Genomic DNA, 11813 nt, shown 5'->3' on the forward strand with positions numbered 1-11813 from the left:
CGGCGGACGCGAGGTCGCTGCTGGGTGGCCGAGGGCTGGCTCGGGGCCGGCAGCAGCAGCAGCGCTGCGCTGAGCGGGCGGCGCTGAACAGCCACCTCTGGCCACAGAGCCGTAGGGGTTGGAAGGGACCTCTGGAGCTCATCCGCGCCAAGCCCCCTGCCAAGGCAGGGTCACCCAGGAACGCAGCCAGGCGGGGTTTGCATGGAGTTTCCAGCACCTCTCTCTGGGCAGCCTGCTCCAGTGCTCACTGACCCTGGGACTACTCAAGTTCCTCCTCACGTTCAAAGGGAAGTGATGTCCAGGTTCATCCACCGGCACTCTCTGCAGGGCTCCTCTCAAATCCTTCCCTGCAAGAGTGGTCAGGGATGGGCACAGGATGCCCAGGCAGTCCCCAGCCCTGGAGGTGTTCCATAAACCTGTGGCCGTGGCACCTGGGGCCATGGTGGTGCTGGGTTGATGGTTGGACACAATGATCTTGGAGGTCTCTTCTAACCAAAACAAGTCCATGATGCTGTGGTCAGAGTTCATGACCAGGAGATTCTGTATGCCCAGACTGAAACGAGAAGCAGAGAAGAGCACAGCTGTGTGATCAGCAGCCCTGTACCACACCTTAGCCTGAGTAACGGCTTCATCACCTGCCCCATGACCTTTGTCTCCTGGTGTCCTGTCTGCTAAGAATTTAATCCTGGCCCTACTGAGCTCAGCAGCAAGCCCCCTCCTTGAGTTCCCTCAGGGAAGCCTCTTGGCACTTTGGCATCTTCTGATTCTGCAGTGCCAAAATCACAACTTTGCTCAGGCAAGCTGCACACAGCAAGGTTTGGTTTTAACTCCCCACCACAACCAGGGCACTGCTTGAAGGCAGACACCCCTGCTGCACTGGCAGGAGATGCTAAACCTTTTTGCACCCTTCCTGCTGACTGGGAGGCTGAACAGAGCTTGTACTTCCCACATAAATTCCTCCCTTGCTCTCTGTCCTGCTAGGCTGGATTCAGGTCAAGGTGACATAAACTTAGCCTGGATTAAAGTACAGGTATGAGCAGCAGCATCTGTGCATAGCAGAAGCCCCCTCTCTAAAGATACAGCCCTGGGCTACAGCAGCTTGAGGATTTAGCTAAGCCAGCCACTATTTTCATCCTGCTCAAACAGAGGCAGCAAGGGAGCCTGAATGAGCTTTCAGACTCATCAGGACATTTCCTGACCATACCTCTGCAATCTCCTCCCCTCCAAAGAGAGCATCTGCAAACCCTCTTGGAGTGTTTCCCTAGGCTTCTCCACAGATTTCTTAGCTCTTTGTACCTTGCTTGCTTTGTGTGAGGACAAACCTTGCTGCTCTGTGAGATGCTGATGGGCCCAGAACTAATGTGAGATGACATTGAAAGAGCCACAAATAACCTCTCAGACTCTCAACCAAAAAACCACCTTGAGGCCTCAAAATGAAATCTCTTTACTTATTTGTAAGCTGCTGAGATGTGGATCTGCATGAGTTTGTTGTGGGAGCTGTTCCAAAAAGGGGGATTTGCCCCTGCTGGAATAATCCAGCACATTATGAAGGTATTACACCTTGCTGACTTAATGAGAAGAGTAAATTGACATAGACAAAGAGAAAACGAAGCAGCAAGCCCAAATGTGTTTGCCTTCCCCTTCAGAGCATGGATTCTTTCCATAGTGATTGCTTCTCTCTCCCTTTTTTCCCCATCTTGTAATATTTAGTCTCTGCTTTCCAGCTGTTTCTCCCTCTTGTGCTCTAGGCTCATCTCTTGGCTGACCCTCCTCTTACTCCGCTGTGTCCATCAGCCCCATGCTCTGCTTTCCCCTTCTCCTTCCTTCAGCCATCTCTTCCTTGTGCCTCTGTGCTGCACCTTCTCTCTTGAACTCCATCTCTCTTTCCTTGCACCCTACAAGACTGCCAGACTGAGTCACCACAGCAGCTCTATTTTTAAAGCAGCCCAAGGCAGGGGCAGGTTTTCAGCCATGCTCCATGGACTGAGATGGTCACTGTGAGTGAGGAAGAGGAGCATCATAACCACCTAATGGCATCTTGGAAGTGGAGGTGGTAAAGTGGAGCTACCTGACTCAGAGGGCCTCAGGGGTATCAACTTTTGTGACCAACGTGAAAAACAGGGAAGCAAAAATAAAGTGAGGCAATTTCCACCATCCTGATTCATCTCCTTGGAAGAAGACTCCACTTGGGGAATGATTACAGGAAAATGGCACCATTACCACAGATCAGCTGGCAGCACTTTAGTTACCTAAATAATACTAGACTTCACCCTGGTTTTCAGCTGTATCCCCTGCAGAGCTCAGCCTGAGGGCTGGAGATTCTTGGCATCCTGTTAGTCACGGAAATGGCTTTTCAATAGATGAGAGGATGGGTAATCCTGACGTGAACAGAGGCTAACAGAACCAAAGGAGGAGTCTGGGGCCAGGGTTCAGGGAGCTGTCCCAAGGAGGAAGACTTCTGTTCAGCTTCAGCATTAACATTTGTGGAGCTGGCAGTGAAGAACAGAATCTATGATGAGCCAACGTGAGAGAGAAAACGAAGGGTCAGGCTTGCAGCTTGGGATTAGCTTTGGCCTTTGGCACTGGAAGACAGCTGTGCAGGACTGCAGCTTTGCTTTTAAATCAAAGTCTGGCTTGCATCAAAATTCAATTCTAGTTCCTTGTGCAAGGTCTTCCTTGAGTTTGCTGTCATGTGGCTTGTGGCAGGAGAGGTCGAGATTGACTACTGTTGGTATTTCATTTCCTGCAGAGGTGTTGACCACAAGCCCGACTGAGGTGTCAAACAAAGCCAGACCAAGCTCTGGGCAGTGTAGCTATGATGTATTTTAGACACCTTGTTTGCTGACAGCACCAAGCTGCTGTGCTGGAGGGAGGGGATGCCAGCCAGAGGCACCTTGCCAGGCTGGAGGGGTGGGCATGTGGTCAGCCTCATGAAGCTGAAGCAAGCCCAAGCACAGCTCCACCCTGTGAAAGAGCTTTGTCACTGATGAAGGGAAACAAAAATGCTGAGGGGTTTGAGGGAGCAGGCAAGAAGCAACTTCAATCATCAAAGAAATGTAAAGATTTTTATTTTATATATATATATATTAAAAAAAAGGTTAATGGCACCTTGGAGGCAGTGATGAGTACACACCAAAATATACAGAAACCACAGGGGAGTCATTGCATCTTCCCACAGCGCTGCAGCAGGGCAGCAGGGGCTGGGGAACACTGGGAATCACACACGGAGACATTGCACCTAGACACTTCTTTTTTGGTACACCTGGAGCCTGCCAGCGCTGCCCTGGGCCAAAACAAAAGGTGGCTTTGTGCAGAACGTCCCAAGCACAGCACGACTTCACAGGCTAAACACACAGCAAGTCCCCCCCCCGGGGAGGGCACTCTGAACACTCCTCAGGCAGTCCTCAGAGGCAGCAGCAGCTCAGATTGCTCCTGCAGGGAAAAGCAGCAATTCTGGCAGTTGAAAACCCAACTTCTCTTAGTGTTTCACGGGTGTAGAACTGTCTGGGTCTGGCTGCTGGCATCTGCTCAGCATCAGGGAGGCCACTCACTCAGACTGGAACTGAACACAAGGCTCTTATCACCTCTTGCACTTTAAAGGGGAGCACTAGAACTAGGTAATTAATTAACTGAAGGCCAGATCCTGGTGTGATGGGCAATGGAAAAAGCAGACAAGGATTTAGGGGATTGAGGTGGGTTAAATTCTGTTGTCCAAACTGCAGTGTTTAGTGACATCCATCTGTGTTTGCCTTCTCTTCTACCACCGAGTCCAGAAGCAGAACATCTCCCTCACAGTGGAAGGGAGCTTGCTTTCCAGAGCTGGTTTCCATACCACCCCAGTGGATCACAGGCTCCTGTTGGGCTTCTCTTCTCCAAACAATCCCTTGCTGGTTGATTTTAACTCCAGAAAGCATTACCTGTGACTCTGCAGCTGACTTTGCATCAAGCACAACCCTGAACTGATTCCTCGTTCCACAGCAGCATCCAACTTCCCTCTTCATGTTATTCAGCAGCCAATCATTAGCTTGCAATCCTAATTCCAAACCTAAAGCTGATGCTTGCTGGATTCAGCTTGTAGCCAGTGGATCACATCTCTTCCCTGCAGCAATTTGCCTTCCCCTAGTGAATTTCTGTTCATGATTTGTTCAAAGTCACACAGTGCAGAAGTCAGACCCACAGGTGAGGGTCCTGCAGCAGAGGCACTGCATGGCACAATCCTTTGGATAGTAAAGGGAAAAGCAGCCACCCTGGGCAGTGCCCCTCCAAGAATTCAGAAGGAGGAGACTCCAGAGGGGAGCAGTGCAAGGAGGAGTTGTGCAGACACAGAATACAGAGCAGGAAGGGGTTTAAACTGGGTACCATTCAGTGCTGCTGGTGACTAGTGGGATGCTCAACAACCATGGAGGGATAGTGGAAGCCAGGGGGAATCCATTACACAAGGTTTAGGAAAAACCCTAATTTAGACCCCAATGCTGAAGTGGGAGAGATGAAGACTGAGCTAACTCACCCCCAGAGCAACAGAGCAACACAGCCACAAGCCTACAGCACAGTGCCAGCCTGAAGGACTTCTCAGCTGGAGAGCCACCCTTGAAGTGAAGCCAAAGCACTAAGCACCAGGCAGCAGCAAGCAGAAGAGAGACTGTCTGGCAGCTTCTGGGTGAGTGGGAGTGCTCCAGAGGCTCCTGAGGAGGGAGTGTGAGGAGTACACTCAGAACGTCTGAAGATAAAAGCCACCAATATCCTTTGTGCAGCGGCACAAAGTTCCTCTGCAGAGAGCTGGGGGGGGCAGCCCAGGCACACTTCCACGGCAAGCAGGTCAGAGCTGGGTGCTGGCTACAGCCCCAGCCTAAGGGAGGAGGCAAGACTGATCCTGAAGCCTGTGGCACAGGCATCAGCCCTGGCCAGCCCAGCCACCAGCCTGACCTTGGGGTGGGCACAGCCACAGCCAGCACCTGTGCCACCACATCCTGCTGCTGTTCCTATCTATTCCCTGCAGGCAATTCCAGGAGGAACCTTTCTGCCCTGATGCTGTACAGGGAGGCTGCCCAGAGGGCAGCACCAGGGACCCCTTGGAGCAGGGAACAGCCTCACCAGGGGCAGCCAGGGACCCCTTGGAGCAGGGAACAGCCTCACCAGGGGCAGCCAGGGACCCCTTGGAGCAGGGAACAGCCTCAGCTCCCAATTCATCTCTGCTCTGCACTCAAACCTTTCCATCAGCCACTTCAATCTCTAGCTGTGAAGCTCCTTCCACCTCTCACTAGGGTTTTCCTCCAGCCTAGTGAGCTAGGATGGCATGCAGGAGACTGCACAACACCCCAGCATCAGCACAAGGGAAGAAATGAGGGTGAAAGCAGGAGGGGAGACCTCCTCCTCCTTGGGTGGCCTTCCAGCTGTTTCACCCAGAAGCTGCTTTTTGCACTTCACTTTCTTCTGTTGATCTCCTGATGTGCCACATCCTCCAACGATTTAGACCCAGGGCAGAAGAAAGAGCCTGGGGAATTAGGGTCATTTTAATGTGCATGAGCAGCCTTGTGCAGCCTTTGCAGCTCCACACCCTCTGCCAGCTGGAAATCCAGCATGGAAGCACAGTGCCCTCCTGTTTCCAATCTGGACCTGGTCAGATTTCATCAGGACAGTCAGCAGTCTTTCCCAGGCCCATTGATTTTATGTTCTGCTCTCATTTTGCACTGAGGTCACCTTCCAGGATTTAAGAGGATGCTCTTGGAGCAGAAGCAGCCTTCACCTCCCCAGGTCAGACCCTAGTGATAAAGAACTCCTACCCTTTTTCTCACCTGCCCCTGAGACTGCCTGGCATTACATTTGAATTCCTGGGAGGTTTACATCTTTAAACCAAGAGCCAAGCAAGAGGCCAAAGGAATTTTGCTTACATAGAAATGACCACCCTGAGGTATTGCTTCCTTGTACCCTCCTGAAGCCGTTTAACACAGGGCTAGGCACACTGCTGCCTCCACCAGAAGGTGGCTGTGCAAATGGAACAGGAGAATGGAGATGACAATAAAGATGGCAAAAACCAGACTGTGAAGAGCCACAGTGCCAGGGCTCTGGGTTTTCCCCTAATGAATGTAAGATCTCGTGGCCCAGGGAAATGGAAAGGGGGTGGGGAGGGGAAGAGTCATAAAGCTGATTGATCAAATGGGTGGTGGAATTCGGGAGGAGGCTTCAGGGAGGGCTGAGAGTGGAAGCAGACTCGCTGGCTAAGGAAATGGAAAGTACAGATATCCAAAGGCATGCCATGCCTTTGAAACAAATGCAGATAGGAACAAGTTCTATGGAAACACTGGGGAAGACCCAGAGAATCTCAGGACACATCCAAAGGGCAGGAAAACAAACCCTTTCTTGTGATGTAAAGAGGCCAGGAAGGAGCTGCTTCCATCTCTCCAACTCGGAGGGAGGAACTTTCCTGTGCAGATTGCTTTATAGCTGCATCGTGCAAGCCACATCCTCAGGCTAGGAGCTGGCTGCAAGAGGAGGCTAAGGGCAGGCACTTGGGAGGTGAGGCTGAAGGCCTGGGCAATGCAGGGTGCCAGCATGGGTTGAGAGATGTGAGAAGGAAGGTGACCCTGAGCCCAGCAGCAGCCCCTGCAGCAATGATGACAGCAAAGTTCCACACCTCACCAGGAATGCAGCAGTAAATGGGGGGGGGGGGAACCCCAAAATATTGAGGGGAAGCACCTAACTGTGAAAACCTGCTTCCTGCCACAGCCAGGGATAAGCCAGCTGGGAGGTTTGGGCTTTATGAAGTCACCCCACCCCCAGCAGGACTTTTGCCTTCTCCTGCACCTTCCTCTGGAGCTGAGGGTAGGACGTGGGTGTGCCTCACCTGATGCATTCCTGGTGCCTGCAAGCCAGCACAAACCCCTCTCCAAGTCTCTGCTTGGAGATGCAGCACACAAAAATGATGATTGAAAAAGAATTCCCCAGTTTGACAGCATCTGAAGTGAATGTCCTGGCTGCTGAGCTGCTGCAGCATTGTTGATGCAGTTAGTGCCATCCTTCCCTCAGTCCCTGAAGCCAGCAAAAGCAAAGCCATTCCCTCTTCGTCTTTTCATTCAACGCAGAGTGGAGGAGAGGCCTGGGTGGGATGGGTTGATCTTGTGCTGCTTGGAGGGGCTCTTCAGTTGTTATTATTCTAGAGCTTGCTTTACATCATGGCTGGAAGCCAAGCAGGTGGCAGGGAATTTTTCCTCAACAGCTCTTAGATCAAGCGAAAGAACTTGCAGGAAGGAAAGGAAACCAAGGCTGTGCCCCAGCAGTGGGGCTGTAAGCTCAGAGAGGACTTCCAGGCATGTCCCTCACAGGAGGCTGCACAGTGTTTGCCTGCTTACAGAGCTTTAACTCCCTGCTCCCCTCCAAACCTGCTCCCTTGTGCTTCTTCCACAGTCCTTAATCTGACAAGGACAAACTCCACTGCACCCAGAGTCCCACCAGAGCTCTTCTGCAGCCAGTTAGAGCATCCCAACAATTCAGTGCTGGCAAAGGCTCACCAGAGTGTCCCAGGTTGCAGGGCTTGAAGCCACTGAGTGCTTTGGTCTGCATCACAACTTACCCACTGCTTACTTGCTTCTTGACTCCTTTACAGAGTGGCCTGGAGACCTCTGTCAGTGAATTCAGCTTAGATGTGGAAGTCTTACACCACATTCCTGTGCTTCCCAAACGTGAGCAAGTCCATAGTCCTCCCTGCTCTAAGTTACAAGCAATAGACTCTGTGCAAAGGGTTCCTAGCACAAGTACCAAGTTTTGCTGGTCCTGAAAACTAGAAGCCCCTGATTCAGAGAGCCATTCATTTACAATCAAGAGCTACTCATCCATGACTGTCTGATTTGGCACATCATTGCAGCTGGATTCAGAGAGAGAGAAAGGTCTTGGTGTAACAGGACTGACAGCCATCATAGCCTCCTGATCACACTCTTGGCACTGCAGGCTAGCCCACACCTGACACTTGCAGCGGCCTGGATCCCTCCCAGAGCATCACATCATCTTTCACGGTGTGGGTTTGTGCAGTGGGATTAAGGCAGGAGGCTGACACAAGCAAGGAGTTGATCAGGAGAGACAGCCCAGCCCCTCAGACCCCACCAGGCTGGCCAAAGCTGGCTGCCAGCGCCTTTGGGTATTTACACCTCCAAGCCCAGGAGTCTTTGTAGCCTTCCCCATCCAGTCCACACACTTAAAGTGACAGCAACAATGATTTGGAGACACACAGCACTTAAAAAAACAGGGAGGGCAAGAAAAGAGGAGGAGGAGGAGGAGGAAAAACCCAATCCTAGTAAATCATGAGGCAGCCCAGCAGCTTCATCTGGGTACGAGCATCCTCTCCAGGGCACAGACGATGTGATCCCAGTTCTTGCAGAATATTGCCAGCAGCGTGACCGCAAAGAAAGTGCAGAAGATGTGGCACCGGCTCTTCATCATGGGGGCAATGAACTTGGCAATGGTGGAGACACAGACCAGGATGACAGTCATGAAGGCCAGCACCACGTTGATGCATTTGCCCAGCAGCACTTTGGCGTTCACCGTCTCCGACTGCTGCGCCTGCTGCTCCTGCTGGTGCAGCTCCAGCTTGGAAACCCGGGTCTGGCACGACTCCAAGGCTTCCTGCAGACAGAGAGCAAGAGTTAGGGCAGCTGTGCCCCCCTGCACCGCTGGCTGCTCTTGCAGCTGCACAGCCCTCCACCAGGCAGAGCTGGAGAGTAATCTGTTAGAGGTTCCTAGAATCTGAATGAACTACCAGCGCTCGGAACACAATCCCAACGCATGCAGCCTGGGCTGCAGCTGAAGCAGCCTGGCCAGCAGTGCAGAGAGGGGATTCTGCCCCTGTGCTCTGCTCTGGGCAGACCTCACCTGCAGTCCAGCTGTGGGGGGACCCCCAACACAAGAGAGACATGGAGCTGATGGAGAGGGTCCAGAGGAGGCCACCAAGATGATCAGAGGGATGGAGAACCTCCACAAAGACAGGCTGAGATGGTTGGGGCTGATCAGCCTGGAGAAGAGAAGGCTCCAGGGAGACCTCAGAGCTGCATTTTAGTATCTGAAGGGGACCTACAGGAAGGCTGGGGAGGGACGAGGGGCAATGGTTTGGAACTGGAGCAGAGCAGAGGTAGGTTGGATATCAGGAGGAAGCTCTGCACAGGGAGGCTGGGGAGACACTGGCACAGGCTGCCCAGGGAGGTGGCTGAGGCTCCATCCCTGCAGACATTGAGGATCAGCCTGGTTGTGTCCCTGGGCAGCCTGCTGTGGCTGGAGCTGTCCCTGCTGAGTGCAGGGGGGTTGGACAAGATGCCCTTGGAGGGTCCCTCCCAACCCAGTGCAGTCTGTGAAGGGGTTGGTATCTGCATGTGTGCATTGCTGCCTGCTCAGCTGTGACCAAACCTGACACTGTCCAAACTGCAGCTCTTACCTTTTCCATGCTTGAGAGCAAGTGTCCTAACTGTGGTGTTCATGACAGGCAAGACTGATGAGGTAAGGTGCTGAGGAAGCTGTTGCCATAGCAACTCCCAGTGCCTCGCATCAGCACCACAGGGAGGCATTTGTACACACTACAGAAACACGAGGGCAGCACAAGCTGCTCTGATGCTAATTCAATCTCCTTTGCATCTCTGGCATTTCATACAGTCAGGGAATCCTCTGGGCTGGAAGAGGCCTCTAAGATCATCAAGGCCAACCATTGAGGGGTTCAGGGCCAGGCTGGATGAGGCCCTGAGCAGCCTGGGCTGGTGGGAGGGGTCCCTGCCCATGGCAGGGGGTTGGGACTGGGTGATCTTTGAGGTCCCTTCCAACCCATTCTGGGAATCGTTTCCAGCAGATAGAATTCTGAAGCCATTGAAACAAAGAGAGATTGGCCCCAACTCCAACATGTTGGATCATCTCCTTAAACCAGATCTTGAAAGAAACAAACAAAAAAAGGGCTTAAATCTTTCCCCAAACTCCTTACACCCAGAGGTGAGGGGAGAAGCAAACCTTTCCCAGTGGTGGATTCCCCTGTAGGGGACAGGTTCAAGGCCCAGCCTGGCAGCTTGGCCATCTTATTTGAACTGTATTCTTACCCTGGAAGGTTGGCACTAGATGATCACAGAACTGTCAGGGCTGGAAGGGACCTCAAGGCTCAGCCAGCTCCAACCCCCTGCCATGCCCAGGGACACCTCACACCACAGCAGGTTGCTCACAGCCACCTCCAGCCTGGCTGCAAACACCTCCAGGCAGGAGGCTTCCACCACCTCCCTGGGCAGCCTGTGCCAGGCTCTCACCACCCTCCTGGGGAACAACTTCTTCCTCACATCCAATCTCAATCTCCCCACTTCTAATTTTGCTCCATCCCCCCCAGTCCTATCCCTCCCTGACACTCTCCAAAGTCCCTCCCCAGCTTTCCTGGAGCCCCCTTCAGATACTGTAAAGCCACAAGAAAGTCTGCTCAGAGCCTTCTCCTCTCCAGCCTGCACAACCCCAACTCCCTCAGGCTGTCCTCACAGCAGAGCAGCTCCAGCCCTCTGCTCCTCCTCGTGGCCCTGCTCTGGACACCTTCCAGCACCTCCAGATCCTTCCTGTAATAGAGGCTCCAGAACTGGACAGAGAGCTCCAGCTGTGGGTCTTGCAAGCTGGGATTCTCTGAGTGCATGCTAAGGACAAGCAGCCAAGACAAGAGGAGGAGGTACCTGCACGTCTCGTGAGCGCTCATAGGCCTGGTAGGCAACCTTCTCCTCTATGCTGGCCAGCTCCTGCTTCAGGTTTGCAGTCTCGTGCTGATGAAGGTCAGTGAGGTCATTTAACTGGTCCTCCAATCTTTCATATCTTAGGAGGGAAAAAAGGTCTACATTTAATGCCTTCTGTCCAGGTAATGCTGAACAACAAAGCAGTGAGGCTGCTGGGAAGGTGATCTCTCAGCCTGCCGTGGACTGCGATCCCTCTGACTGGCATCACAGCTCACTAACAGCGTTGGAAGCCCTCCAGAAGCACTTGTTCAGCAAATGGAAAGCCTCTTTGGAGTGTTTCCTGCTGGCAGTGGGTGTTAAAAAGCAAATATTTGTACATCATTGGCAAATTCTACGACCTATAAACGGTGCCTAAGGCCTCACAGCTCGTCTTCCCCCAGCCCTCCCTCCCCATTCACACCAGCAGTTAGGCTTCCCTAAGCCTGGCTGGTCTGTAGTGAAAGGAAAAACCTGTTGTTGCCTGGATCTTCTCTCCACCACAGCTACAAGGTCCTGCCATTCACCTCCAGCCTGCTCCTGCATGCCTCTGCACAGCACACAAGCTCAGCTACACCCTCAGAGAACCAGAGTGGGGGCTGGCAAGTTGTGACTTGGTTTAACAGAGGCAAACGATGCACTCAGCATGGAAGTGGTGAAGGCAGAAATTGCCTGGCTGTGGAAACAGTGGCAGGGGGCTTGGGAACTTAATGGCAGTGAGCTGTTGGAAAAGGCTGCTCTGCCTTCTCCTGAAAGCAAGTCCTGAGCCTGGGAGGGCCCTGTGCTCTCCTCCCCATGGCACCACCGGCTGTGCAGCCTTCCTTGCACTGCAAGGACTGCCAGCAACAGCCCATATTGCATCTCACATGGAGGCTCTGCCCATTAGCACAGGAAAGGCTTCAAGGACCAGCACTTGAACAAAGCAATGTGACCAAGGGGACACAGGAACCCCGGGTGCAAGCCCTCCCCAGAGCATCTCCCACTTCCCGCAGGGGAGGATAGAGGAATTAGTTGCCAAGGAACAAATGCAAGAGGAAGTGGTGCTCCAGCACTTGGAGTGACACTTCACAGCCACGTGTTCCAGCAGGGGACAGAGTGACACTGCAGAGAGCC

General features: G+C 52.9%; 1 protein-coding gene across 3 annotated transcripts in view; it reads right to left on the bottom strand.

Annotated features, from left to right (window-relative positions):
• Positions 1-3046: 3046 nt before the first annotated feature.
• Positions 3047-11813, bottom strand: part of TMCC3 (transmembrane and coiled-coil domain family 3) — a 41648-nt gene continuing 32881 nt past the window's right edge. For all 3 annotated transcript variants that reach the window (XM_068142847.1, XM_068142846.1, XM_068142848.1), the window contains exons 3-4: positions 10668-10803; positions 3047-8613 (exon numbers count right to left, since the gene is read on the bottom strand). In XM_068142847.1, coding sequence (XP_067998948.1) covers positions 8311-8613; positions 10668-10803 — 439 coding nt within the window. In that variant the 3' untranslated portion in view covers positions 3047-8310. The remainder of the gene's footprint in view (positions 8614-10667; positions 10804-11813) is intronic.

The sequence above is a fragment of the Melanerpes formicivorus genome, unplaced genomic scaffold (assembly GCF_026170545.1).
Source record: "Melanerpes formicivorus ecotype bairdi unplaced genomic scaffold, bMelFor1.0.p_v2 SCAF_8, whole genome shotgun sequence".
Lineage (NCBI taxonomy): Eukaryota > Metazoa > Chordata > Aves > Piciformes > Picidae > Melanerpes > Melanerpes formicivorus.